The sequence below is a fragment of the Mus caroli genome, unplaced genomic scaffold, assembly GCF_978045245.1.
Source record: "Mus caroli unplaced genomic scaffold, Mus_caroli_1 scaffold_4, whole genome shotgun sequence".
Classification (NCBI taxonomy): Eukaryota; Metazoa; Chordata; class Mammalia; order Rodentia; family Muridae; genus Mus; species Mus caroli.
Genome location: NW_028227259.1, coordinates 88,653,626 through 88,680,870, shown reverse-complemented (window position 1 = coordinate 88,680,870; position 27,245 = coordinate 88,653,626). Strand labels below are relative to the sequence as shown.

Genomic DNA, 27,245 nt, shown 5'->3' with positions numbered 1-27,245 from the left:
CATAAAAATAAATATATATGTGCATGTGTGTGTGGTGTGTATGCATGCGTATGTGTTTACAACACATAACTGGGAAAAAAACAGCTTTAATTTTATCCACAAGTTGGAATACTTGAATGAATTGCAAGTCACACAGTCTCAGTTCCAGTCTTATTGACTCTGGTAGGATAAAAGTATTTTCAGTAGAGAAAATGAAAATTGTTGTAATAGGATCCCAGGGATTCCTAGGTACTCATTGTCGGGTTTCTTCCCTTGCCCTTTACCCTATAATTATTGACACAGTGAGCCTTTTTTTTAAAAAATCAAAACATGCTTTCCTGAAGTATTTGGGTCAGAAAAAAAAGAGGAAGAATCACTGTTTAAGAATTTAATTTGCTAGCCTTAGCGTTTTAAGTATTGAATGAAGAATTACTCTTAGCTGCTGAGAGCTCCTCTTAGTTATATGTTCCTACTATTTTATAATGTATCTTGTTATATATATATATATATATATATATATATATATATATATATATATATGGGAGGTTATGGATTTCCCTTTCCCCCTTTTTAAGACAGGGTCTCATTATGCAACTTGATTGACTTGGAACGTACTTTGTAAGCCAGGGGGTGGCCTTGAACTCTCTCTTGTGTTGAGATCAAAGATGTCCACCACCACACCCAGCTGAGGTGGTGATTCTTGATTGACAGCGGGTTGCGGAGCACCTAGATTAGTAAAGAACACTACCGGATATGTCTATGAGGACAACCAAAGGGAAGCTTAACCAAGAGGGGACGACTCCCTCACACATACCAAGGACCCAGGATGGAATAAAAGGGGGTGTGGCTGCTCCCTGGCTTCTGTGGTATGTGTGTCTGCTGCCATTTCCCCTCTGTTATCATGAGCTGACACTTCTGAAACGGTGAGCAAAATAAAACCCTTCCCCGTTACGTTGTTTCCTCAGGTGTTGAAAAGTCTAACCCAGAGGGCAAATAGATCCAGAACCCCAGTTCCCAAATCGGGTCAATCACAAGCTAAAGTTAGCTTTAACAGAAACTAAGAATTCAGAATAATAGATACTTTGGGACTAGAATAATAGTTATATTATTGTATGAGTCAAATTTTTAGAAAATAAATTTTTACCACTACAAACTCAACATATACAAGATTCAAGTCTTTATGTTTCCTTTGAGATCATTTAGTTGGTCCTGCTGGAGGAAACTGTTGATTGATGCTTCACTGTTTCACAGCCATCTCCCCTGTTCCCAGTGTGAGGCTCTTTACTGTAGAAGCTGAAATGAGAAAAACAAAACAAAACAAAAACCAGAAAAAAAAAACCCTAAAAATCCAAAACCCCAAACACAACACAACAAAACAAAACAAAAAAACCCTTCTGCATTTCTCTAATATCTTTCCAAATATGATTGGCAAGAATCAATATGGTTGGCAAGAATCAATATGATTGGTAAGGCAGAAGAGAAGCAGAAACATTTCTTACTGCTGCCTTTGGTTTTTTTTTCCTCCCAAATAAAGGGCAGGGATGAGTCATGCGTGTCTGACTTTTCCATGGTAACAGAGTGGGAGGGTACAGTGTCTGGTCACTAGCTTCATGGATGCTGACAACTTAGCCAGGGGACATCAGTTGCACTGGTGTGCATCGTGTTAGGTATGAGGTGGTCAGCCTTGGTGTGGCCTAGTATTCACGGAGCCTTCCGTGAGGTGGCAGTTTTGTAACTCTGGTGACTTCCTGATTGCATTTCCTTTATGTTTTTAGAGGCCAACATTATTATCAGGTTCCTAATTTTTCGATTTGCCTCATAACTGCTTTAGTGTGGCTTTAATTGCACTGTTTTTTTGTTTTTTTTTTTTTTTTTGTTTTGTTTTGACCCTGGTCCCCTAAACCTGCCCCAGAGCCACTGTTTTACCATTCCTTCCAAGATTGTCTAAGTTGTTAAATGCTGGATGGCGCATGGGCTTTAATGGGAATGACTGATTACATTCTTTTTAATTGATCATTTCATTGATAATACATTCCTTCATTGGCTATAGAATTATTGAAATTTTATTGTAATACCAGAAGTGTCCCATAATGAGATTACATTTGCTCTTCTCGATGTATTTTTCAATATAATAAAATCTCCCCTAATCCAGCTACAATTTCTGCCCCATAAGGTTGCTGGCAGTTTTTCTTTGTGTTTTCTCTCTTTAACACACTTTTATTTTTATGTACTACCTATGAGATGAAGTTTGGCATTTTATCATTTACGGTTTTCTAGGGTCATTTTTTTTAAAAAAATATTTTTATTGGATATTTTCTTTATTTACATTTCAAATGTTATAACCCCTTTCCTTGTTTCCCCTCCGAAAACCCTCTAGGGTCATTTTGAATGAACAAGTGCAGATGATCCAAATTTAGGACATAGTGTGCCATTTCGCCTGTAACACTATCAGGGAAATCTGGAAGTCTTTTATGCGCAAGGCAAGGGTAACCACACACGCAGTGATTGTTGCCTTCACAGAATCGGATATTATGCTCTGTGAGTGGTCGTTGCTATAAGCTAGGCAGGTAAAGTGCTCCAGCAGGTTGGTTTTCATGATGTGCAGGGGTGGGGTTGGGGGGTGGAGTGGGAGTTTCAGGTCCCAGCACACTTTCCCCTTTATGCCCTGGGCTGTGAACTTGATGAGGGTTTTAGAAATCAGATGTGTTCGGCCTGGTGGGCTCTGCTCTCCTCTCCTCATTCCCTGTGGGATGTTAGCATTTTGACGACAAAAGGCCCCACTGGCTGTCCTGTTCGATCATCCTCAGTATTTCTTCTGATGATACCTTTCTGGAATTTCCACTTGGACTTTCTAGAGCTTCATCCTCTGTGGGGAGCGGGGCAGAATATTTTCAACTATTCCAGGTTGGGCTGCATCAGCACAATTCGGAGGAAGGTGGAAAGGCGTCAACTTGCAAGTCATCCTGGATGCCATCACCTACCTGAGAGTTCACACCCTCTGTATTAGGACTGGTCTCTCTGTGTCTTGAGCAGCTGAGAGACTCAAACCCTCACTGCCAACTTTGTTTATTCTCCTGGACAGCAACAGCTTGCTGATGCTTGTTGGTTCCAAAGGCATCAAAGCAAAAAAACCATGTTTACTCTGAACGTTTTGATGTGATTCTCTAGAGTCGATTCACTCTCAACTGCTTCTTCAGCAAACAGTGTCTGCATGTTGAGCAACTCAAGCATCTTGCCCTTTCATTTTGGTCACAGGTCTTGTTCAAAATTCCCACAAAGTGCCGTGTTGCAACTGAGGACAACTGTCTCAAAATGATTTTCAACGCAGGAGAAAGCCTCTGTTTCAGCCGCCAGGGTCGCTGGCTCCTCTTTGAGATTTATCGAGTCGTAGCTGTTGTACAGTTTGCCTGGACTCTGTAGCTTCCCATTGGAGACTATGATTAATAAGTAAGTTTGCAGCACCTCTGAGGCCCTCTGGCGGATATGACTGGCGAGTCGGGCAAGCGTCGCGGCAATCATGAGCACATTCAGCTCATATGGAGCCCCATCATTCTAAAATAATCTACACTAAAAAGAGATTTATTCACTTTATAGGTATGATTGTTTTGTCTGCTGGTCTGCGAGGACATCACGTGCGTGCTTATTGCCAGCTGAGGCCGGAATAGGGTGTCAGATCCCCTGGAACTGGAGCTACAAATGGTTGAGTTGCTTTGTGGGTGCTGGGAATAGAACTTTGCTCCTTTAAAAGTGCAGCAAGCACTCTTGACCACTGAGCCATCGCTCCATCGCTGCAGACTCTCTTTTTTTGTATGTATGTATGTATGTATGTATGTATGTATGTATGGCATTCTGTCTCCTAAGGAAATAGAGCAGCTACAGGCTGCGACCTAGAGTCACGTGGACAGGACAAAATACACATCGGTCTATTTTTCTTGTTTTTCAATCGGGGTCATTACCTTAATTTTCGCATAAGACAGAAGCAGTCACTTTCTCTTAAAAAGATGATGTTCCTTCTACTGATATGCATATATAATTTATGCCTTTGCTTCATAAATAATTTTTAAATACTTGAAAAAAGAATATCATTACTATTTTCAGAGATACTGTATAGATGCAGCTGACGAATCTGCGTAGTGTACTCTGCTCAAAACGCCAGCAATTTCTACCTGTAATCCTTTTTTAGTATTACCTATTAATCCGTAATAGAACTGCTGGGATGTATTATACATTTATCTCAAGGAGCACAGGTGGTGCTCAACACCTGCTTTCTAAATACGAGCAGCCATAGACGAAACAAACTGTCTGAAGAAAGTAGGAGAACAGGAGAGTCCACAAAAAAGCAGGGACGAGTCGACCGGCGAGGGGAGTGGCGAAGGGCAAGAGGCGTGGCAACTGGTGAAAGGCGTGGAGACTGGCGAGAGGCGTGGCGACGCGTGAGAGGCGTGGCGAAGGGCGAGAGGCGTGGCGACGGGTGAGAGGCGTGGAGACTGGCGAGAGGCGAGGCGACGCGTGAGAGGCGTGGCGAAGGGCGAGAGGCGTGGCGACGGGTGAGAGGCGAGGCGACGGGTGAGAGGCGGGGCGATGAGTGGGAGGTTGAGACGCGGGCGGAAGGGCAAGGCGCGCTGGGCAGGAGGGCGGGGCGAACTGAGAAAGGCGGGTTGATAGGTGAGTAACAGGCGAATGGGCGGGAACAAGAGCCGGAGTCTTTAAAAAACGCCAATTAACGGCCGGCTAAGCTAGGCTTGTGCGCAGGCGTGGCTCGTTTGACTTTTATTCATTTATTTTTCTTGGTCGCTGTTGTTTATTTACGGCCGAGTGTTAAGTGCGGGTCGCGCAGCTCTGGGGACGCCTCCGTCCGCAATCTTACTCTCCTGGAACCCTGGCCAGCTTGGGTTTCCCTCTCAGGCCTCCGTTTGACCTAGTGGGCCGGAACCATGGCCTCGTTCCATCTGGTAAGTGCGGGTCTGGGTCGGGCCTGCCGCGATGCGTCGCTCGCCCTGTGCTCGACCGGGTGCATCTCCGGCTTGTCGGGGTGGGGTGGGGTGGGGTGAGGCAGGGTCTGCGTGCGGCTTGTGGGGTGCGGAGGGATCGGGTAGCGGGTGCCTAGTCCCGCCTGTCTGGGTGGGGTGGGGCTTGTCTGGGGTGGCTTAAAAGCTGCACAGGTAACAAATCAGGTGTGCTGGTGTACCGGTAGCGGAAGTAACTGGACTGTTACTGGTTCACGGCATAAGCTCATCCATCCGTGCCTGCTTTTTTTTTTTTTTTCTCCCCTCTGAAGAGATTTCTTCATTTCTACATTTCAGCCTTTTCCCGTTTTTCCGTCTTTCAAATACACATGACTATTGTGTCTTGATGGTCTGGAAAACCTCGAGTATTAATTTCGAAATACTATTTTATGTGAAGAGTCTAATATTTATGGGACACCCGTTAATGATAAAGCTTTATACAAGGCAACCATATTTTAAAAGGTGCCAGCTTTGAATGTTTGATGTGGGCCACGACTTGCCACTTTATGTCACTTGACACACTTGATATTCATTCCAAGTTTTGTATGATTACTATGCCCTATTTCCTCTCTAACCCAGCAAGCAGTTCAATTTATCTTTGAAAGAAAACCTTCGTTGATGGTTTCTATCATGTAGTTGTGTGTGTGTTTATGCGTGCTTAACGTGTATGAAAAGACAGTTTAGTCAAGCATCGAACTTTTTATACAGAAGAATAACAAGAAACCAGGCGAGACACATCTGTCAAAACATAAGGAATATATACATCAAAAGAAGGCAGGGACCAGACTGCTGCCACTAAGAAGGGAGACCGGTGTGTTCTTAGTAAATGCCCGATTATGTTGTTTCTTTGGGGCCTAGTGGAAGAAACCTGTCTCAGGGGATTCCCTAACTCTTTCATGGTAAACCCACCTATTCGCTAGGCTATTGTGAATTAGAAGTAAATTTGAATGTTACTGAATAGATAACCTTCTTACTGAATTCCTACTGAATTCTAAGTTTGTCGGCTTCAAGGATTTTCTGGGATGTCAGAACACTGGCGAAGGCTTAGCTATGTCAGAACTCATAATCTTTAAAGGCACTTATAATAAAATAATACTAAAAGAGAACACGTGGATCCATACACCAGACTAATGTGGGGATAGGGTATGAGTATACGGGTTATGAGAATACCAAGGTACCAGGAGGTTGGATTTCCTTGAAACTCTTTGCCTTGTGAGTGTTTCCAGGCCTCTCGGCTTGCCAAGCAGACTTTCACTGGAGTGTGTGTAGCACCTCCTGGTTCATTCTATCCTTTACTCTTAGACAAGAGTCCCTGAGCTCTGTCTGATATTTGACTGAGATCTCTGAGTCTGTTTCCCTCTGTTGCTGGATGAAGCCTCTCAGGAGACAGTTATGGTAGGCTCTGTTGGCAAGCATAGCAGAGTACTAATAATAGTGTCAGAGATTGGCTCTCTTGAATGTGGTGGATCTCAAGTTGGGCCAGTCATTGGTAAGCTGTTTCCTCAATTTCTGCTCCATCACTCTATCTTTATCTCTGTACATCTTGTGTAGGCAGGGCTAATTTCAGGTTTTGTGAATGGGTTGGTATCCTTATCATTCCACTAGGGGTCCTGTCTGGCTATAGGATGTGGCCACTTCAGTTTCCATATACCCCACTACTAGGAGTTTCAGCTAGGGTCACCCCCATAGACTCCAGGGAGTGTTGTGTGCCCCCCTCCCCAGTTCTCTAGCTAGCCCCAGAGATGCCCCCCACCAATTTCTGTTCTCTTTTCCAGCCAACCCTCTGCAACCTCCCCTCTCCCCATACCCAATCCCCATTCCTGTTCTCCTCATCCCCTCTCCCACCCAATTCCCTGCCTCCATCCACCTCTATATTATTTTCCCTTTTGAGTGAGTCATGCATCTTCCCTTGGGCGCTCTTTATTACTTAGTTTCTTTGGTCTGTGGATTGTAGCATGTTTGTTTTGTACTTTATGGCTAATATTCATTTATGAGTACATACGATGCTTGTCTTTCTAGGTCAAGGTTACCTCACTTAAGATATTTTCTAGTTCCATCCATTTTCCTGTAAATTTCATTATGTCTTTGTTTTTAGTAGCTGAGTAGTATTCCATTGTGTAGATGTACAGCATTTTCATTATCCATTCTTCAGTTGAGGGACATTGAGGTTGTTGCCAGTTTCTGGCTATTATGAGTAAAGCTGCTATGAACGTAGTTGAGCAAGTGTCCTTGTGGTATGATGGGGGTATCATTTGGTATATGCCCAGGAGTGGCATATATAGCTGGGTCTTGGAGTAGAACTATTCTCAGTTTTCTGGGAAACTAACACATTGATTTCCAGAGTGGTTGCAATGGTTTTGCACGCCCAGCAATGGAGTTCCTCTTTTTCCACTTCCTTGCCAGCATGTGCTATTTCTTTCCTTTTTTCTTTTTCTTTCTTTCTTTTTTTCTTTCTTTCTTTCTTTTTTTTTTTTTTTTTTTTCCGAGACAGGGTTTCTCTGTGTAGCCCTAGCTGTCCTGGAACTCACTTTGTAGACCAGGCTGTCCTCGAACTCAGAAATCCACCTGCCTAATCCACTTGCCTCTGCCTCCTGAGTGCTGGGATTAAAGGCGTGCGCCACCACGCCTGGCTGCATGTGCTATTTCTTGAGTTTTTTATTTTAGTCATCGATGGGTGTAAGATGGAATCTCAGAGTCGTTTTGATTTGCATTTCCATGATGATTAATGACATTGAACATTTCTTTAAGCACTTCTCGGCCATTAAGAGATTGAGAATTCTCTGTTTAGCTCTGTACCTTATTTTTAAATTGGGTGATTTGGTTTGTTGGTGTCTAATTTCTCAAGTTCTTTTTACATTTTGGATATTAGTCCTCTGTCAGCTGTAGTGTAGGTGAAGATCTTTTCCCATTCTGTAGGCTGCCATTTTGTCCTATTGATGGCATCTTTAGCCTTGCCGAAGCTTTTCAGTTTCCAGGGCTTAAAGCTTGGGATATGGGTGGCAAGCTCCTTCTTAGTCATCTTGCCTGCTTCTAGAGTGCTTTATAGTATTATACTGGACAGTTGATAGACACTTGTCAAATGAGTGCATGAAAATATGTTCTCTTATTAATTATGTATTGTACTGGAATTATTTGAAGATGAGTTGTATTTGATTATATTTTAAGAAAATTGATAGTTAACTTTTCTTTCAGGATCATCTAAAGAACTACCACAGAAGATTTTGCCGGCCTTCCAGGTAACATTTTTATACTTGAACTTTTAAGGTGACTTATTTTCATCTTTAGAAAATGGATTGGAAGATAAAAAGGTTGTTACCTTGGACTGATTAGTTTCTATGCCCACTAATTGTTTGGTCTTTTAATTATTTTATATAAGAAAGAAATATTAACACAAGTTGTATAATAACTTAGTAGAAGTAAGAAAAAATACTTACATAGAATCATGAACAAGAAGCATTGAACACTGAATTTTTTTTCCAATTTTTTATTAGGAATTTTCTTCATTTACATTTCAAATGCTATCCCGAAAGTTCCCCATCCCCCCACCCCCCTCTTGGCCCTGGTGTTGCCCTGTACTAGGGCATATAAAGCTTGCAAGACCAAGGGGCCTCTCTTCCCAGTGATGGCCGACTAGGCCATCTTCTGCTACATATGCAGCTAGAGACATGAGCTCTGGGGGTACTGGTTAGTTCATATTGTTGTTCCACCTATAGGGTTGCAGACCCCTTCAGCTCCTTGGGTACTTTCTCTAGCTCCTCCATTGGGGGCCCTGTGTTCCATCCAATAGCTGACTGTGAGCATCCACTTCTGTGTTTGCCAGGCCCTGGCATAGCCTCACGAGAGACAGCTATGTCAGGGTCCTTTCAGCAAAATCTTGCTGGCGTATGCAATGGTGTCTACGTTTGGAGGCTAATTATGGGATGGATCCCTGCATATGGCAATCACTAGATGGTCCATCCTTTTGTCTCAGCTCCAAACTTTGTCTCTGTAACTCCTTCCATGGGTGTTTTGTTCCCAGTTCTAAGAAGGGGCGAAGTGTCCATACTTTGGTCTTCGTTCTTCTTGAGTTTCATGTGTTTTGCAAATTGTATCTTAGGTATTCTAAGTTTCTGGGTTAATATCCACTCATCAGTGAGTACATATCATGTGAGTTCTTTTGTGATTGGGTTTCCTCGCTCAGGATGATATCCTCCAGATCCATCCATTTGCCTAGGAATTTCATAAATTCATTGTTTTTAATAGCTGAGTAGTACTCCATTTTGTAAATGTACCACATTTTCTGTATCCATTCCTCTGTTGAAGGGCATCTGGGTTCTTTCCAGCTTCTGGCTATTATAAATAAGGCTGCTATGAACATAGTGGAGCATGTGTCCTTATTACCAGTTGGAACATCTGGATATATGCCTAGGAGAGGTATTGCGGGATCCTCCAGTAGCACTATGTCCAATTTTCTGAGGAACCACCAGACTGATTTCCAGAGTGGTTGTACAAGCTTGCAATCCCACCAACAATGGAGGAGTGTTCCTCTTTCTTCACATCCTTGCCAGCATCTGCTGTCGCATGAATTTTTGATCTTAGCCATTCTGACTGGTGTGAAGTGGAATCTCAGGGTTGTTTTGATTTGCATATCCCTGATGATTAAGGATGTTGAACATTTTTTCAGGTGCTTCTCAGCCATTTGATATTCCTCAGGTGAGAATTCTTTGTTTAGCTCTGAGCCCCATTTTTTAATGGGGTTATTTGATTTTCTGGAGTCCACCTTCTTGAGTTCTTTATATATATTAGATATTAGTCCCCTATCTGATTTAGGATAGGTAAAGATCCTTTCCCAATCTGTTGGTGGCCTTTTTGTCTTATTGACGGTGTCTTTTGCCTTACTGAAGCTTTGCAATTTTATGAGGTCCCACTTGTCAATTCTTGATCTTACAGCAGAAGCCATTGCTGTTCTGTTTAGGAATTTTTCCCCTGTGCCCATATCTTCGAGACTTTCCCCCACTTTCTCCTCTATTAATTTCAGTGAACACCGAATTATTTATAGCAGTGAATGGTAATATTAACGAAGTTACTTATTTCAATAAGTTTGGACTGTAAAATACTTGCATTCCTATTTGAAAGATTTTTTTTCTATATTACTAGTAAAGTTACTTAATGGGTAAAACTATTTCTTATAATAGGATAATAAAGTGACAGTTTATGTTATAAAAGTTTTATATAATTTAGCTATCCATGAAGTGCAGCTAGCCATGTAAGAAATTATATAAAATTTGTGCTTTTGATAAAGGTTTAGAGTAATTTTAAACAAAAGTTTTCAACCCCTTTCAGAGGTGTGTATCTAAATTATACTGACCGAAGGAAATCTAGATGTCCTCCAGGGAAATGGTTCAACTCTGTGATATATTCGTAGTATAGAATATTATCCAGCAATAATTGCAATGAACAAATTCATTCATGCAATAACATGGATTACTTCCTAGAGAATTACCCTGAGTAAAAAGAGTCAGGGCAAACTAGTTCATACTACACAATTCTATTTCTATGAATGCTTATTTTTTAAATGACAGAAATTTAGAAATGAAAGACATAATTGCTGGACATGGGTTAGGAGCGACAGGATATGATGAGGAATGAAGGCAGTTAGAGAGAAGTAGATGTATTTCTGAATGGTTACCAAACCGTTCAGTATCCTGCCTCTGGTTGTGATATTGAACCTCCAGAGGCAATACATTGGGCAGAATAACACACAAAAGAAACTGAAATGATCCACGGAAGATAGTTACTGACAAGCACACTGATTAAACCAGTTAAAAGTTTTAAGTCTTTTTCATGGCCACACAACAAGTGGACTCTTACCTCTGAAAAGTCTCTTGGTGACCAAGCTTGGGAGTGCAGTGTTTTAAAGACAAAACCACAATTACAGCAGTGCTAGGGGGAAAGGATTTGTGAGGGATTTAGGATGCCTTAGAAGCATGTGATTTTTTTTGCAAAGCTCAGCAGTATTTTCCAGACACTTCATGACAGTTATTTTTGATTTGTATTTCATTATTGTTATTATTTATTTTTCCAGACAGGGCTCTTCTGGGCGGCTCTGGAGCTCACTCTGTAGACCAGGCTGGCTTCTGCCTCCTGAGTGTGGGGATGAAAGGTGTGCGCCACCACTGCCCAGCTTTAGTTTTAGTTTTAAGCTTCCAGAAAAATCAGTTTCTACATTTAATGTGTCTAGACCACAGTCAGGGTCATGGCCAGTCCCAAGAGTGACGCTAACGTGGATGTGGCTATTGGGGATTTGGAAGACTGAGAAGTGTTTAGGCAGACAAACAGGGTTGGAAGAAGGTAGTATCACATAGTCATTTTTAAACATAAACACATGAGTGAGTACATATAGAACCAGGATAACATGAGTAAATATGTAATATGGTAAAATTAAATCAATACAACATTTAATTTAAGCTATTTCTATTCATTCATAAACTGCTGATTAATTAAATTAGTACTATTGAATACAGAGTACACTTGAAAAGTTGCAGAGAAGATATTTTCTTGGAGCTGTTGAGACTGGTGCCTGTAAGGGCTTCATTAAAGAGGCATGCATGCCTGTAACTATAGCTCAGTGGTAGACAAGTTGCCTATGATGCCAGAGTTCCTGGGTTCAGATCCCAAAACAAGAGCAAAACATTCAGAACCAATTTAGTCTCTTTGAAAACAGGAATTGTTATGAAATGTAGCAATTGTCTGAACCAATTTTTGACACAGATATTCAGCTTTGAGTAGATAATTACATGACTTCTCTTAATATTGTATACAGATAGGATGGGTTTGATGGGCTCTTAGACTATCAAGTGTCTTGTGTTCAAATAGTAGAGATATTTCTTCTTATTTAAGGTTAACATTTTCAAGCAAACAATAATATGAATAACAGACATCTTACAGAAATGATATATTTCCTTTTTCTTTTTTTTATTAGAGCAGCCAACATTCATACAAAGGAAGGCCAGAACATGCTGGAAATCTTACAAGATTGTTTTGAAGATCAGAGTAAGGCTTCATTTCTTGATGGTATGTCAGAGATGGTATAGATGAAAACAGAAATTTATCACTAATGTTAAATGTATCAGACATGTGTTAGCATTTATATATATAGAACAACTTCTTTATAACTTTGAGTACACACAAATAGTCCTTTTTGTACTTTTTGGTATATCGAGAAGAATACTGATACAGCCACAGGAATAGGTCATGTGTAATTCACACTAGATTCCTGTAATCTGGGACTCCATAGATCCATACTTTTCACAAAAGAAAATATTTCCCTGATGTGAAAACCCAAAATCAGTTGAGTAGACCTTGGACGCAAACTCCACAGCCAGCTCCACAACACCCAGAGGTAGCTCTACTCCCAGGCGCTCCAAAGTGTCCAGGATCAGAGGATCAGAGGTGAGGAAGACACGACATTTGTCCCCAACACTGGGAGTAATTGAGACCAGCGGGATCCAGGCATGCAGGAACTCCACAAGACCAGTGGCATGGGTTCTTTCCAGTCTGTCTGGGCCAGCACCCTGAGCAGATCTTGGGCGCAAACTCTGCAGCCAGCCCCACAACACCCAGAGGCAGCTCCACTCCCAGACCCTCTAACACAGCCAGGATCTGAGGATCCCAGGATCCCAGAAGCTTGGTCACACCAGGATCTCAAGGTCCCAAAAGGAGCTTGACTCCCAGGAGCTCAGATACACCCAGGATCTCAGGGTCGCAGGATCCCAGAATCACAGGATCATAGAGACAGCTTGACTCAGGAGTTCTGACACAACTAGGATCACAGGAAGGATAGGCTCCAGTCAGACATAGCCAGGGCATGTAGCACTAGAGATAACCAGATGGCAGGAGGCAAACATAAGAACATAAGCAACAGAAACCAAGGCTACTTGGCATCATCAGAACCCAATTCTCCCACCATAGCAAGTCCTGGATACCCCAACACACTGGAAAAGCAAGATTCAGATCTAAAATCACTTCTCATGATGATGATAGAGGACATTAAGAAGGACATAAATAACTCCCTTAAAGAAATACAGGAGAGCACAGATAAACAACTAGAAACCCTTAAAGAGGAAACACAAAAATCCCTTAAAGAGTTACAGGAAAACACAATCAAACAGGCGAAGGAAAGAAACAAAACCATCCAGGATCTAAAAATGGAAGAAGAAACAATAAAGAAATCAAAAAGGAGACAACCCTGAAGTTAGAAAACCTAGGAAAGAGATCAGGAGTCATAGATGCAAGCATCACCAACAGAATACAAGAGATAGAAGAGAGAATCTCAGGTGTAGAAGATACCATTGACAAAACAGTCAAAGAAAACACAAAAAGCAAAAAGCTCCTAACCCAAAATATCCAGGAAATCCAGGACACAATGAGAAGACCAAACCTAAGGATAAATAGGTATAGAAGAGAGTGAAGATTCCCAATTTAAAGGGCCAGTAAATATCTTCAACAAAATTATAGAAGAAAATTCCCTAACCTAAAGAAAGAGATGCCCATGAACATACAAAAGAAGCCTACAGAACTCTAAATAGACTGGACCAGAAAAGAAATTCTTCCCGTCACATAATAATCAAAACACCAAATGCACTAAACAAAGAAAGAATTTTAAAAGCACTAAGGGAAAGAGGTCAAGTAACATATAAAGGCAGACCTATCAGAATTACACCAAATTTCTCACCAGAGACTATGAAAGCCAGAAAATCCTGGGCAGATGTCATACAGACCCTAAGAGAACACAAATGCCAGCCCAGGCTACTATACCCAGCAAAACTCTCAACCACCATAGACGGAGAAAACAAGATATTCTATGACAAAACCAAATTGACACACTATCTTTCCACAGATCCAGCCCTACAAAGGATAATAGATGGAAAACACCAACATGAGGAGTGAAACTACACCCTCATGAGAAGAAGCAAGAAAGTAATCTTTCAGCAAAATCTTGCTGGTGTATGCTATTGTGTCAGCGTTTGGAGGCTGATTATGGGATGGATCCCCGGGTATCCTGAGGAAGGTCCATTCTTTCGTCTCAGCTCCAAACTTTGTCTCTGTAACTCCTTCCATGGGTGTTTTTTTCCCAATTCTAAGAAGGGGGGAAGTGTCCACACTTTGGTCTTCATTCTTCTTGAGTTTCATGTGTTTTGCAAATTGTATCTTGTATATTGGGTATTATAAGTTTCTGGGCTAATATTCACTTATCAGTGAGTACATATCATGTGAGTTCTTTTGTGATTGGGTTACCTCACTAAGGATGATGCCCTCCAGATCTATCCTAGCTGTCTCTTGTGAGGCTGTGCTGGGGTCTGGCAAACACAGAAGTGGGTGCTCACAGTCAGCTATTGGATGGAACACAGGGCCCCCAATGGAGGAGCTAGAGAAAGTATCCAAGGAGCTAAAGGGGTCGGCAATCCTATAGGTGGAACAACAATATCAACTAACTAGTACCCCCAGAGCTCGTGTCTCTAGCTGCATATGTAGCAGAAGATGGCCTAGTCAGCCATCACTGGGAAGAGAGGCCCCTTGGTCTTGCAAACTTTATATGCCTCAGTACGAGGGAACGCCAGGGCCAAGAAGTGGGAGCCTGGGGGTAGGGCCTGGGGGACTTTCGGGATAGCATTTGAAATGTAAATGAAGAAAATACCTAATTAAAAAATAAATTAAAAAAAAACTAAAAAAAATAATCTTTCAACAAATCCACACAAACATAATTCCACCTCTAACAAGAATAGCAGGAAGTAACAATCACTTTTGCTTAATATCTCTCAATATGAGAATTAATATTACCAACATACCCTAATCAATTGAACTTCAAAAATATGAGGAATTAGAAATTTGTCAGCTGTCATCCCGTGGTGTCTAATTTGGTAATGAGAGAAATAGGTCCAATATTGTACAATCCATATATACTTTCTGCTTGTTTGTACATGACAGGGTCTTGCTGTGGGGCACATAATGGTCTTGAAATCATGCTTCTCCTATCTCAGCCACTCTATTAGTAGGATTGTTTAGTTGATGTTTTTACACTATACTATGGTTTTCAGAACAGCTTATATATTTCAAAATTATTTATACAGCCAAAAGAAATGTAGACAATTAGTTTGGGAGGTGGTTTGTAAGAGAACAGCAAAGAGTGAGACTGAAGGCTTTGCTTAATATTTATAATTATTGTATCAATTTTGAAGAAGAGGACTTTATAAGTTACTCTTATTCTTTTCAAAATCATCACAGCCAATGAACCAGAACCTTACCCTCACCTAACATCTGTGCCACCCTCCAAGCAAAACCATTGTTCATTGAAAACAGTTGGTGAATGACTTCATGGATAGACCATCTTAATACACACATCATTTCTTAAATAAATGTAACCTGTTCCCTGCGGGCTGAGAATGACAACAATCACTCAAATCAAATAGCTTTGACTGTAGCAGGTAGCAGGAAATCTGTATCCAAAAATTGTGCCTTCAGTTCATTCCTTGGTGCAGCAGAACTGTCAACTCTTAGCTTATCTACTATGGAGGTAAAACCCTTTGGTGATGTGAGAGACATTCAAGTACAGCCTTATTACAATGAACTCCAATGTTCAAAACCTGTTCTTATTTTGTGTTTGTAGCATAGTAAGAGCCAAGATTTTAAGGTCTACTAAAAACAAACCAAACAAAAAGACTTTATTTATGTTCATTAAAAAAACTAATAGTGGATGTTTTTAGCTCCCTTGTCGAAGATCAAGTGACCATAGGAGTGTGGGTTCATATCTGGGTCTTCAATTCTATTCCATTGGTCTATTTGTCTGTCACTATACCAGTACCACGCCGTTTTTTATCACAATTGCTCTGTAGTAAAGCTTTAGGTCCGGCATGGTGATTCCACCAGAGGTTCTTTTATCCTTGAGAAGAGTTTTTGCTATCCTAGGTTTTTTGTTATTCCAGATGAATTTGCAGATTGCCCTTTCTAATTCGTTGAAGAATTGAGTTGGAATTTTGATGGGGATTGCATTGAATCTGTAGATTGCTTTTGGCAAGATAGCCATTTTTACAATGTTGATCCTGCCAATCCATGAGCATGGGAGATCTTTCCATCTTCTGAGATCTTCTAGAATTTCTTTCTTCAGAGACTTGAAGTTTTTATTATACAGATCTTTCACTTCCTTAGTTAGAGTCACGCCAAGATATTTTATATTATTTGTGACTATTGAGAAGGGTGTTGTTTCCCTAATTTCTTTCTCAGCCTGTTTATTCTTTGTGTACAGAAAGGCCATTGATTTGTTTGAGTTAATTTTATATCCAGCTAGTTCACTGAAGCTGTTTATCAGGTTTAGGAGTTCTCTGGTGGAATTGTTAGGGTCACTTATATATACTATCATATCATCTGCAAAAAGTGATATTTTGACTTCATCTTTTCCAATTTGTATCCCTTTGATCTCCTTTTGTTGTCGAATTGCTCTGGCTAGGACTTCAAGTACAATGTTGAATAGGTATGGAGAAAGCCTTGTCTAGTCCCTGATTTTAGAGGGATTGCTTCAAGCTTCTCACCATTTACTTTGATGTTGGCTACTGGTTTGCTGTAGATTGCTTTTATCATGTTTAGGTATGGGCCTTGAATTCCTGATCTTTCCAAGACTTTTATCATGAATGGGTGTTGGATCTTGTCAAATGCTTTTTCCGCATCTAACGAGATGACCATGTGGTTTTTGTCTTTGAGTTTGTTTATATACTGGATTACGTTGATGGATTTCCGAATATTGAACCATCCCTGCATCCCTGGGATGAAATCTACTTGGTGATGATGGATGATTGTTTTGATGTGTTCTTGGATTCGGTTAGCAAGAACTTTATTGAGGATTTTTGCATCAATATTCATAAGGGATATTGGTCTGAAGTTTTCTATCTTTGTTGGGTCTTTTTGTGGTTTAGGTATCAGAGTAATTGTGGCTTCATAGAATGAGTTGGGTAGAGTACCTTCTGTTTCTATTTTGTGGAATAGTTTGTGAAGAACTGGGATTAGATCTTCTTTGAAGGTCTGATAGAACTCTGCACTAAACCCATCTGGTCCTGGGCTTTTTTTGGTTGGGAGACTATTAATGACTGCTTCTATTTCTTTGGGGGATATAGGGCTGTTTAGATCATTAACCTGATCTTGATTCAACTTTGGTACCTGGTATCTGTCTAGGAACTTCTCCATTTCATCCAGGTTCTCCAGTTTTGTTGAGTATAGCCTTTGGTAGAAGGATCTGATGGAGTTTTGGATGTCTTCAGGATCTGTTGTTATGTCTCCTTTTTCATTTCTGATTTTGTTAATTAGAATGCTTTCCCTATGCCCTCTAGTGAGTCTGGCTAAGGGTTTATCTATCTTGTTGATTTTCTCAAAGAACCAGCTCCTTGATTGGTTGATTCTTTGAATAGTTCTTCTTGTTTCCACTTGATTGATTTAGCCCCTGAGTTCGATTATTTCCTGCCGTCTACTCCTCTTGGGTGAATTTGCTTCCTTTTGTTCTAGTGCTTTTAGGTGTGTTGTCAAGCTGCTAATGTGTGCTCTTTCTAGTTTCTTTTTGGAGGCACTCAGAGCTATGAGTTTTCCTCTTAGAAATGCTTTCATTGCATCCCATAAGTTTGGGTATGTTGTGGCTTCATTTTCATTGAACTCTAAAAAGTCCTTAATTTCTTTCTTTATTCCTTCCTTGACCAAGGTATCTTTGAGAAGAGTGTTGTTCAGTTTCTACGTGAATGTTGGCTTTCTATTATTTATTTTGTTATTGAAGATCAGCCTTAGTCCATGGTGATCTGATAGGATGCATGGGACAATTTCAATATTTTTGTATCTGTTGAGGCCTGTTATGTGGTCAATTTTGGAGAAGGTACCATGAGGTGCTGAGAAGAAGGTATATCCTTTTGTTTTAGGGTAAAATGTTCTGTAGATATCTGCCAGATCCATTTGATTCATAAGTTCCATTAGTTTCACTGTGTCCCTGTTTAGTTTCTGTTTCCATGATCTGTCCATTGGTGAAAGTGGTGTGTTGAAGTCTCCCACTATTATTGTATGAGGTGCAATGTGTGCTTTGAGATTTACTAAAGTTTCTTTAATGAATGAGGCTGCCTTTGTATTTGGAGCATAGATATTCAGGATTGATTGTTCCTCTTGGAGGATTTTACCTTTGATGAGTATGAAGTGCCCCTCCCTGTCTTTTTTGATGAGTTTGGGTTGGAAGTCAATCTTATCAGATATTAGAATGGCTACTCCAGCTTGTTTCTTCCTACCATTTGCTTGGAAAATTGTTTTCCAGCCTTTCATTCTGAGGTAGTGTCTATCTTTTTCTCTGAGATGAGTTTCCTGTAAGCAGCAAAATGTTGGGTCTTGTTTGTGTAGCCAGTTTGTTAGTCTATGTCTTTTTATCGGGGAGTTGAGTCCTTTGATATTAAGAGATATTAAGGAAAAGTAATTGTTGTTTCCTGTTATTTTTGTTGTTAAAGTTGGCATTCTGTTCTTGTGGCTGTCTTCTTTTAGGTTTGTTGAGGGATTACCTTCTTGTTGTTTCTAGGGCGTGGTTCCTGTCCTTGTATTGGTTTTTTCCTGTTATTATCCTTTGAAGGGCTGGATTCGTGGAGAGATAATGTGTGAATTTGGTTTTGTCGTGGAATACTTTGGTTTCTCCATCTATGTTAATTGAGAGTTTGGCTGGGTATAGTAGCCTGGGCTGGAATTTGTGTTCTTTTAGTGTCTGTATAACATCTGTCCAGGATCTTCTGGCTTTCATAGTCTCTGGTGAAAAATCTGGTGCAATTCTGATAGGCTTGCCTTTATATGTTACTTGGGCTTTTTCTCTTACTGCTTTTAGTATTCTATCTTTATTTAGTGCATTTGTTGTTCTGATTATTATGTGTCGGGAGGTATTTCTTTTCTGGTCCAGTCTATTTGGAGTTCTATAGGCTTCTTGTATGTTCATGGGCATCTCTTTCTTTAGGTTTGGGAAGTTTTCTTCTATAATTTTGTTGAAGATGTTTGCTGGTCCTTTGAGTTGAAAATCTTCATTTTCATCCACTCCTATTATCCGTAGGTTTGGTCTTCTCATTGAGTCCTGTATTTCCTGGATGTTTTGAGTTAGGATCTTTTTGCATTTTCCATTTTCCTTGATTGTTGTGCCGATGATCTCTATGGAATCTTCTGCACCTGAGATTCTCTCTTCCACCTCTTGTATTCTGTTGCTGATGCTCGCATCTATGGTTCCAGATTTCTTTCCTAGAGTTTCTATCTCCAGTGTTGTCTCATTTTGGGTTTTCTTTATTGTGTCTACTTCCCTTTTTAGGTCTAGTATGGTTTTGTTCATTTCCATCATCTGATTGGATGTGTTGTCCTGTTTTTCTTTAAGGACTTGTAACTCTTTAGCCATGTTCTCCTGTATTTCTTTAAGTGAGTTATTAAAGTCCTTCTTGATGTCCTCTACCATCATCATGAGATATGCTTTTAAATCCAGGTCTAGCTTTTCAGGTGTGTTGGGGTGCCCTGGACTGGGCGAAGTGGGAGTGCTGGGTTCTGATGATGGTGAGTGGTCTTGGTTTCTGTTAGTAAGATTCTTATGTTTACCTCTTGCCAACTGGTAATCTCTGGAGTTGTTATAGTTGTCTCTGTTCAGAGGTTGTTCTTCTGGTGATTCTGAGTACCGTCTGTCAGCAGACCTGGGAGACAGGCTCTCTCCTCTGAGTTTCAGTGGTTAGAGCACTCTCTGCTGATAATCTTTCCTCTTAAAGGGAAGGTGTACAGATATCTGGTGTTTGGACCTCCTCCTGGCCGAAGAAGAAGCCCGAAAACAGGACCTTTCCCAGATGCTGTGTTGCTTTGGCAGGTCACAGAAGCTGTCAGCTTCTGTGGTGCACACTCTCACCTGTGCAGACTAAGTTCCTAAGTTCGGTGGAGTCCTGGATCCAAGATGTGCTCCCTGCTCCTGAGTCAGAGGGCTCCTGTGCAGGGCAAACCACTGTCTTCCAGCTGGGAGGGTGCTGGATGTCTGTGGCCCCAAAAGGGTGCTGCCTCAGCAGCTCTGTGGCTCCCGCCTGTCCCAGAAGCTGTCAGCCTCTGTGGTCCTCACTCTCACCTGTGCAGACTAAGTTCAGCGGAGTCCCGGAGCCAAGATGGCGCTCCCTGCAGGGCGAACCTCTGTCCTCCGGCTGGGAGGGTGTCAGATGTCTGCGGCCCCAAAAGGGTGCTGCCTCAGAGGCTCTGTGGCTCCCGCCTGTCCCAGAGGCTGTCTGCCTCTGTGGTCCTCACTCTCACCTGTCGATATATTGTTTTAAAATATCATATAGTTAATATATTTGGAGTTACTTAAAATTTATATTGAGAAAAACTTATGTATTTTCAGTATTGCTGTAAACAAACATCTACATAAGACTGTTCAATTGATTGTTGTTTTATATCAAACAACTTATAATACTCATTTTTATTGTTACAATATTTTATAAATCTTAAAGAATATGATAAAAAATGAAAGGTATTACAGATTTTGAAGGGGGTTCTCTTTGGGAGAAGTTGGGGTACAAAAGGAAAAGAAGAATGTGATATAAGTCTATTTACTCAAAATATGTTTTTAAATGTTAACAAATTCGGATAAATTGAAATTATGTATCTTCTCTCATCATAATGCAATAAAACTTAAAGAAAAGAAAGAGAAATACAATTGCAAACTCAAGTTCTAGCATTATTGAAGTAAATGATGGAATGTTTCAATGAAAAAAAATTCCAAATGAACATCATACCACAAATGCAAAATTCTATGAAACTTCATTTTGTGCACAAAATTACCTTCAGGTTTTTGGTGTAAAGTTCATGTGAAATGTACGTAATTTTTGTGTTTAGACCCAAGAAAAGTCTTATGTTACATATGTAAATATTCCAAAATCTGGAAAAAAACCCATAAAATTAGATACTTATAGATCCAAGCATTTCTATAATGGGAAAAGTATAATGGTACTAAGTATAGAATTCTAGGGATCATTTGAACAGAGGTGATTAACATTTGTTTATTATTTGTTATTATAAAGTGGTGATGTATTATTACTTCAAAGTAAAGTAATTTGTTTATTTCTTATGAAATGATAAATCAGCACAAAGAGCTTTGTGAGAGCTGAGCATGATCAGAGAGTGCAGAAATGGCAGCTGCTGTAGTTTCCTATCTTCACCTATAGTCTCAGGCTGGAACTTTGGTTGCCAGTGAAGCACTGCTCAGAGATGAGGCCTCTGAGGAGTGAACTTCCACTCTGTCAGTTCTGTTTCTTGCTTGCCCGGTATAAAATAAAAGACCCTTTTAGGTACAAAACCTTTAACTCTTCCATTGGGGACTCTGCTCAGTCCAATGGTTTTCTGCAAGCATCTGCCTCTGTATTTGTCAGGCTCTGGCAGAACCTCTCAGGAGACTGTCAGATATCAGGCTCCTGTCAGCAAGCACTTATGGTCATCTGCAATACTGTCTAGGTTTGGTGACTGTATATGGGATGGATCCCCAGGTGGGGCAGTTTCTGGATGGCTTTTCCTTCAGTCTCTGTGCTCTACACTTTGTCTCTGTATTTCCTCCTGTGAATATTTAGTTCCCCCTTGTAAGAAGGGCTGAAATATCCACATATTGGTCTTTCTTCTTCTTGAACTTCATGTGATGTCTGAATTTTATCTTGTGTATTCTAAGGTTTTGGGCTAATATCCACTTATCAGTGAGTGCATAGCACATGTGTTATTTTGTGACTGGGTTACCTCACTCAGGATGATATTCTCTAGTTCCATTCATTGGCCTAAGAATTTCATAAATTCATTCTTTTTAATAGCTGAGTAGTACTCCATTGTGTAAATGTACCACATTTTCTGTATCCATTCGTCTGTTGAAGGACATCTGTGTCATTTCCAACTTCTTGTTATTATAAATAAGGGTACTCTAATTCAGTTTCCAATATTTTGTTAACACAAAAAGTAAGACAACAGAATAAACATCTTCATTACAGGTAGAAAAGAACTGAAAAATATTCAGCAATTTGGTTTTCTTTTCTGTTTTTGATGCTTGTAAAGAACTTTTGAATCTTGCATTGATGTCTCTGTTTCTTTGGCTAATTGTTTTGTGAAGAGTCAACTGATAGTTCTTCAACCTTCCTAATGCTGCAACCCTTTAATACAGTTTCTCATGCTTGGTGACCCCCAATTGTAAAATCATTTTATTACTACCTCACAGCTGTAATTTTGCTACTGTTATGAATCTTAATGTAAATATGTAGAATATCATATAGAATGCCTATATGACCCCAGGTTAAGAACTACTGATACAGAGCCACTTCAATTGTTCAGTTAGAATCTTTTTAAGACTCTCAGTATGTAGATCAGGCTAGGCTTGAATTCCCAGAAATCTACCTGGCTCTTCTACCCTAATGCTGAGGGTAGAAATTTTATGAAAGTTGTATTCCAGTTTGCCCTGCTTGTTGGTTTTTTTTTCTTCCCCCTACTCTATACTTTATAAGTCTTGTCTATGATTTTTATTACAGATTTTACAGAGTCATTGACTTCTTCAACACAAAAAAAGAAAGCCAATTATAGTCAATCATCAAGCAAAAAGGTAAGTCAGACAGGATGTAGGTTGGGTGCCTTAATGAGTGGTGTTCTTAGGTACATTTTAGTTGTCTTAAAGAGAATCTTATGCTTCTGTTGAGTTTCTCAAATTTGGAGGTATTATAAAATTTTGGTTTGATATTTCTAGTATTTGAAATTGGGAATTACAATTACAAAATTATAACAATCCTTTTCTTCTAAACTAATTCATAGAGTTTTAGGAAAATGGGCAGCTTTAAAGTTCCTGATCAGAATAACAAGTTTAGTGTTTTCTAAAGACTGATGGGACAGGCTGCTGTCCACAACAACGATTTTTGGTTGATTATGTGCCTTAAAAGGATAGGTTGATTTGTTATCTAGATGTTGTTATCTAGATGTAGTAAATTTTAACTAGAATATTTTTTTCCTAGTACTATGTGTGAACCCAGGGCCTTGCACATGCCAAACAGAGCTGGGGTCACTGAGCCACACTCCTACTTAGAAAGTTTTGGAAGCTAGTATTCCAAAACATACTATTTGGAAACAGTACTAATTAGAAAGATCATATAATTCTAGATGCAGAGTTTATTAACAACTGATAGAGTACAGTGGTGGCTCACGCCTTTAATCCCACTTGGGAGGCAGAGGCAGACGGATTTCTGAGTTCGAGACCAGCCAGGTCTACAGAGTGAGTTCCAGGACAGCCAGGGATACACAGAGAAACCCTGTCTCGAAACAAACAAACAAACAAACAAACAAACAAACAGACAAAGCTGGGCGTGGTGTCACATGCCTTTAATCCCAGCACTCGGGAGGCAGAGGCAGGCGGATTTCTGACTTTGAGGCCAACCTGGTCTACAAAATGAGTTCCAGGACAGCCAGGGCTATACAGAGAAACCCTGTCTCGAAAAAAAAAAAAAAAAAAAAAATAAAAACTGATAAGCGAACAGTGTTCTACTCTAAGGTGACTTAGAATTTAGGTGTACTGCCGGTGCTGACCTTGAGTTCGCCATCCTGCTTGCTGGTCTGTAGTTGTATAGCTAACATTTGCTTTTAATGAATGTAGTCAGTCATATCTTTCAGAATTTGAGAGACCTTTTATAATATGAGAAATTACATTGACCTTTGAAAGTTAAAACCAACTTTAAATTTCCTGGGAACTTGCCTTGTTCACTAAATTCTTAAAAAAAATAAGTTTGTACTATGACAGCTTTATACATGTATATATTGAATTGACTTCTTTGTTCAAATTTACTTTCATATTTCAGATGTTTGCATCTGAACATGTTCACTACTTTTTGAGATTCCTTTTCTAGGTAGAATGAAATATGTTGTAGTAGTCCAGCAACATCCTACTGTGACAGTTATGTTAAACATAATATAAACGAATTCTAGTTTAGAGCTTTGAGGATAAAGAAGACAGGTTTAATGATAGACAGTCTGCAGCTAATTCTCTTCATTCCTTAGGGGTGGGGAAAGTGTTGTACATGCTTCCTGACTTAGGGAGGTTTTCCTCTCTAGCCAGTAGATACGGGCATTAGTCTTCTAGTTAACTGAGAGAAGTGCTTCTCCTCAGGCTTGGAAGGTTCTTTTTCTGGCCGAAGTATGTGTGTGTGTGTGTGTGTGTGTATGAATATGAATGTGTGTGTGCATGTATGTGTGTGTGCATGTATGTGTGTATGTATTTCATTATTAATTAACTTGAGACAATGGCTCTCTTGAGCTTGAACTCATGAGCCTCTTGCCTCAGTCTCCAGAGTGCTGGGATTACAGTATACTATTATGTTTGGCTTAAAAAAGAATTCTGAGACAGGGTCTCATGTAGTTTAGGCTGACTTTGAACTTGCTGTGTAGCCACGGATGATCTTGAACTCCTGATCCTTCTCCCTCGATTTCCTGAGTGTTGTGAGTATAGTTGTACCCTACCATGCCTGACTTAAATGTACATTTTCATGAGTTGTTATAGCGTGATCAAGAAAAGATACAGAATATGAAAGGCTAAGATTTTATGCATAGGTTGTTATGGTGGACATTTGAGGGTTTTGGTCATTTTCAAATTTATTCACAAAAGTTGGTAATATCTCCCTAAAGTGTTTCTAATCCTTTCAGGATCCATAATAGTGTCCTCTTTTCCATTTTTTTTTTTTTTGGATTTTCGAGACAGTGTCTTTCTGTGTAGTCCTGGCTGTCCTGGAACTCACTCTGTAGACCAGGCTAGCTTCAAACTCAGAAATCCGCCTGCCTCTGCCTCCCAAGTGCTGGGATTAAAGGCGTGCGCCACCACAGCCTGGCCTCCTTTTCCATTCTTGACAATGGGTATTTCTGCTTTAGCATCTTCCTTCATCAGTGTGGCAGGACTACCAAGTCTGCTGTGTTTTTATTTTTTTTATTTTTTTTTATTTTTATTACATATTTTCCTCAATTACATTTCCAATGCTATCCCAAAAGTCCCCCATAGCGCCCCCCACTTCCCTACCCACCCATTCCCATTCTTTTGGCCCTGGCATTCCCCTATATTGGGGCATATAAAGTTTGCGAGTCCAATGGGCCTCTCTTTCCATTGATGGCCGACTAGGCCATCTTTCGATACATATGCAGCTAGAGACAAGAGCTCCGGGGTTCTGGTTAGTACATCATGTTGTTCCAACAATAGGGTTGCAGATCCCTTTAGCTCCTTGGGTACTTTCTCTAGCTTCTCCATTGGGAGCCCTGTGATACATCCAATAGCTGACTGTGAACATCCACTCCTGTGTTTGCTAGGCCCCGGCATCGTCTCACAAGAGACAGCTATATTTGGGTCCTTTCAGCAAAATCTTGCTAGTGTATGCAATGGTGTCAGCGTTTAGAAGCTGATTATGGGACGGATCCCTGGATACAGCAGTCTCTAAATGGTCCATCCTTTCATCACAGCTACGAACTTTGTCTCTGTAACTCCTTCCCTGGGTGTTTTGTTCCCAATTCTAAGAAGGTGCACAGTGTCCACACTTTGGTCTTCATTCTTCTTGAGTTTCATGCGTTTATCAAATTGTATCTTATATCTTGGGTATCCTAAGTTTTGGGCTAATATCCACTTATCAATGAATACATATTGTGTGAGTTCTTTTGTGATTGTGTTACTTCACTCAAGATGATGCCCTCCAGGTCCATCCATTTTGCTAGGAATTTCATAAATTCATTCTTTTTAATAGCTGAGTAGTACTCCATTGTGTAAATGTACCATAATTTCTGTATCCATTCCTCTGTTGAGGGACATCTGGGTTCTTTCCAGCTTCTGGCTATTATAAATAGGGCTGCTATGAACATAGTGGAGATGTGTCCTTCTTACCGGTTGGGACATCTTCTGGATATATGCCCAGGAGAGGTATTGCTGGATCCTCCGGTAGTACTATGTCCAATTTTCTGAGGAACCGCCAGACTGATTTCCAGAGTGGTTGTACAAGCTTGCAATCCCACCAACAATGGAGGAGTGTTCCTCTTTCTCCACATCCTCGCCAGCATCTGCTGTCACCTGAATTTTTGATCTTAGCCATTCTGACTGGTGTGAGGTGGAATCTCAGGGTTGTTTTGATTTGCATTTCCCTGATGATTAAGGATGTTGAACATTTTTTCAGGTGTTTCTCTGCCATTCGGTATTCCTCAGGTGAGAATTCTTTGTTCAGTTCTGAGCCCCATTTTTAATGGGGTTATTTGACTTTCTGGAGTCCACCTTCCTGAGTTCTTTATATATATTGGATATTAGTCCCTTATCTGATTTAGGATAGGTGAAGATCCTTTCCCAGTCTGTTGGTGGTTTTTTTGTCTTATTGATGGTGTCTTTAGCCTTGCAGAAGCTTTGTAGTTTCATGAGGTCCCACTTGTCAATTCTCGATCTTACAGCACAAGCCATTACTGTTCTATTCAGGAATTTTTCCCCTGTGCCCATATCTTCAAGGCTTTTCCCCACTTTCTCCTCTATAAGTTTCAGTGTCTCTGGTTTTATGTGAAGTTCCTTGATCCACTTAGACTTGACCTTAGTACAAGGAGATAGGAATGGATCGATTCGCATTCTTCTACATGTTAACAACCAGTTGTGCCAGCACCATTTGTTGAAAATGCTGTCTTTCTTCCACTGGATGTTTTTAGCTCCCTTGTCGAAGATCAAGTGACCATAGGTGTGTGGGTTCATTTCTGGGTCTTCAATTCTATTCCATTGGTCTATTTGTCTGTCACTATACCAGTACCATGCAGTTTTTATCACAATTGCTCTGTAGTAGAGCTTTAGGTCCGGCATGGTGATTCCACCAGAGGTTCTTTTATCCTTGAGAAGAGTTTTTGCTATCCTAGGTTTTTTGTTATTCCAGATGAATTTGCAGATTGCACTTTCTAATTCGTTGAAGAATTGAGTTGGAATTTTGATGGGGATTGCATTGAATCTGTAGATTGCTTTTGGCAAGATAGCCATTTTTACAATGTTGATCCTGCCAATCCATGAGCATGGGAGATCTTTCCATCTTCTGAGATCTTCTAGAATTTCTTTCTTCAGAGACTTGAAGTTTTTATTATACAGATCTTTCACTTCCTTAGTTAGAGACACGCCAAGATATTTTATATTATTTGTGACTATTGAGAAAGGTGTTGTTTCCCTAATTTCTTTCTCAGCCTGTTTATTCTTTGTGTAGAGAAAGGCCATTGATT

At 40.3% G+C, this 27,245-nt stretch overlaps 1 protein-coding gene across 2 annotated transcripts in view; it reads left to right on the top strand.

Annotated features, from left to right (window-relative positions):
- The first annotated feature begins 4,569 nt into the window (after nucleotides 1-4,569).
- The window catches only part of Cenpc (centromere protein C), a 78,809-nt gene continuing 56,133 nt past the window's right edge, over nucleotides 4,570-27,245 (top strand). The window contains exons 1-4 of one of the 2 annotated variants that reach the window (XM_085836804.1): nucleotides 4,570-4,931; nucleotides 8,178-8,221; nucleotides 11,947-12,038; nucleotides 22,529-22,599. In XM_085836804.1, the coding sequence (XP_085692930.1) occupies nucleotides 4,914-4,931; nucleotides 8,178-8,221; nucleotides 11,947-12,038; nucleotides 22,529-22,599 (225 nt within the window). In that variant the 5' untranslated portion in view covers nucleotides 4,570-4,913. Of the gene's footprint in view, nucleotides 4,932-8,177; nucleotides 8,222-11,946; nucleotides 12,039-22,528; nucleotides 22,600-27,245 lie in introns of those variants that run through there. The other variant, XM_085836805.1, reaches the window with a different exon arrangement.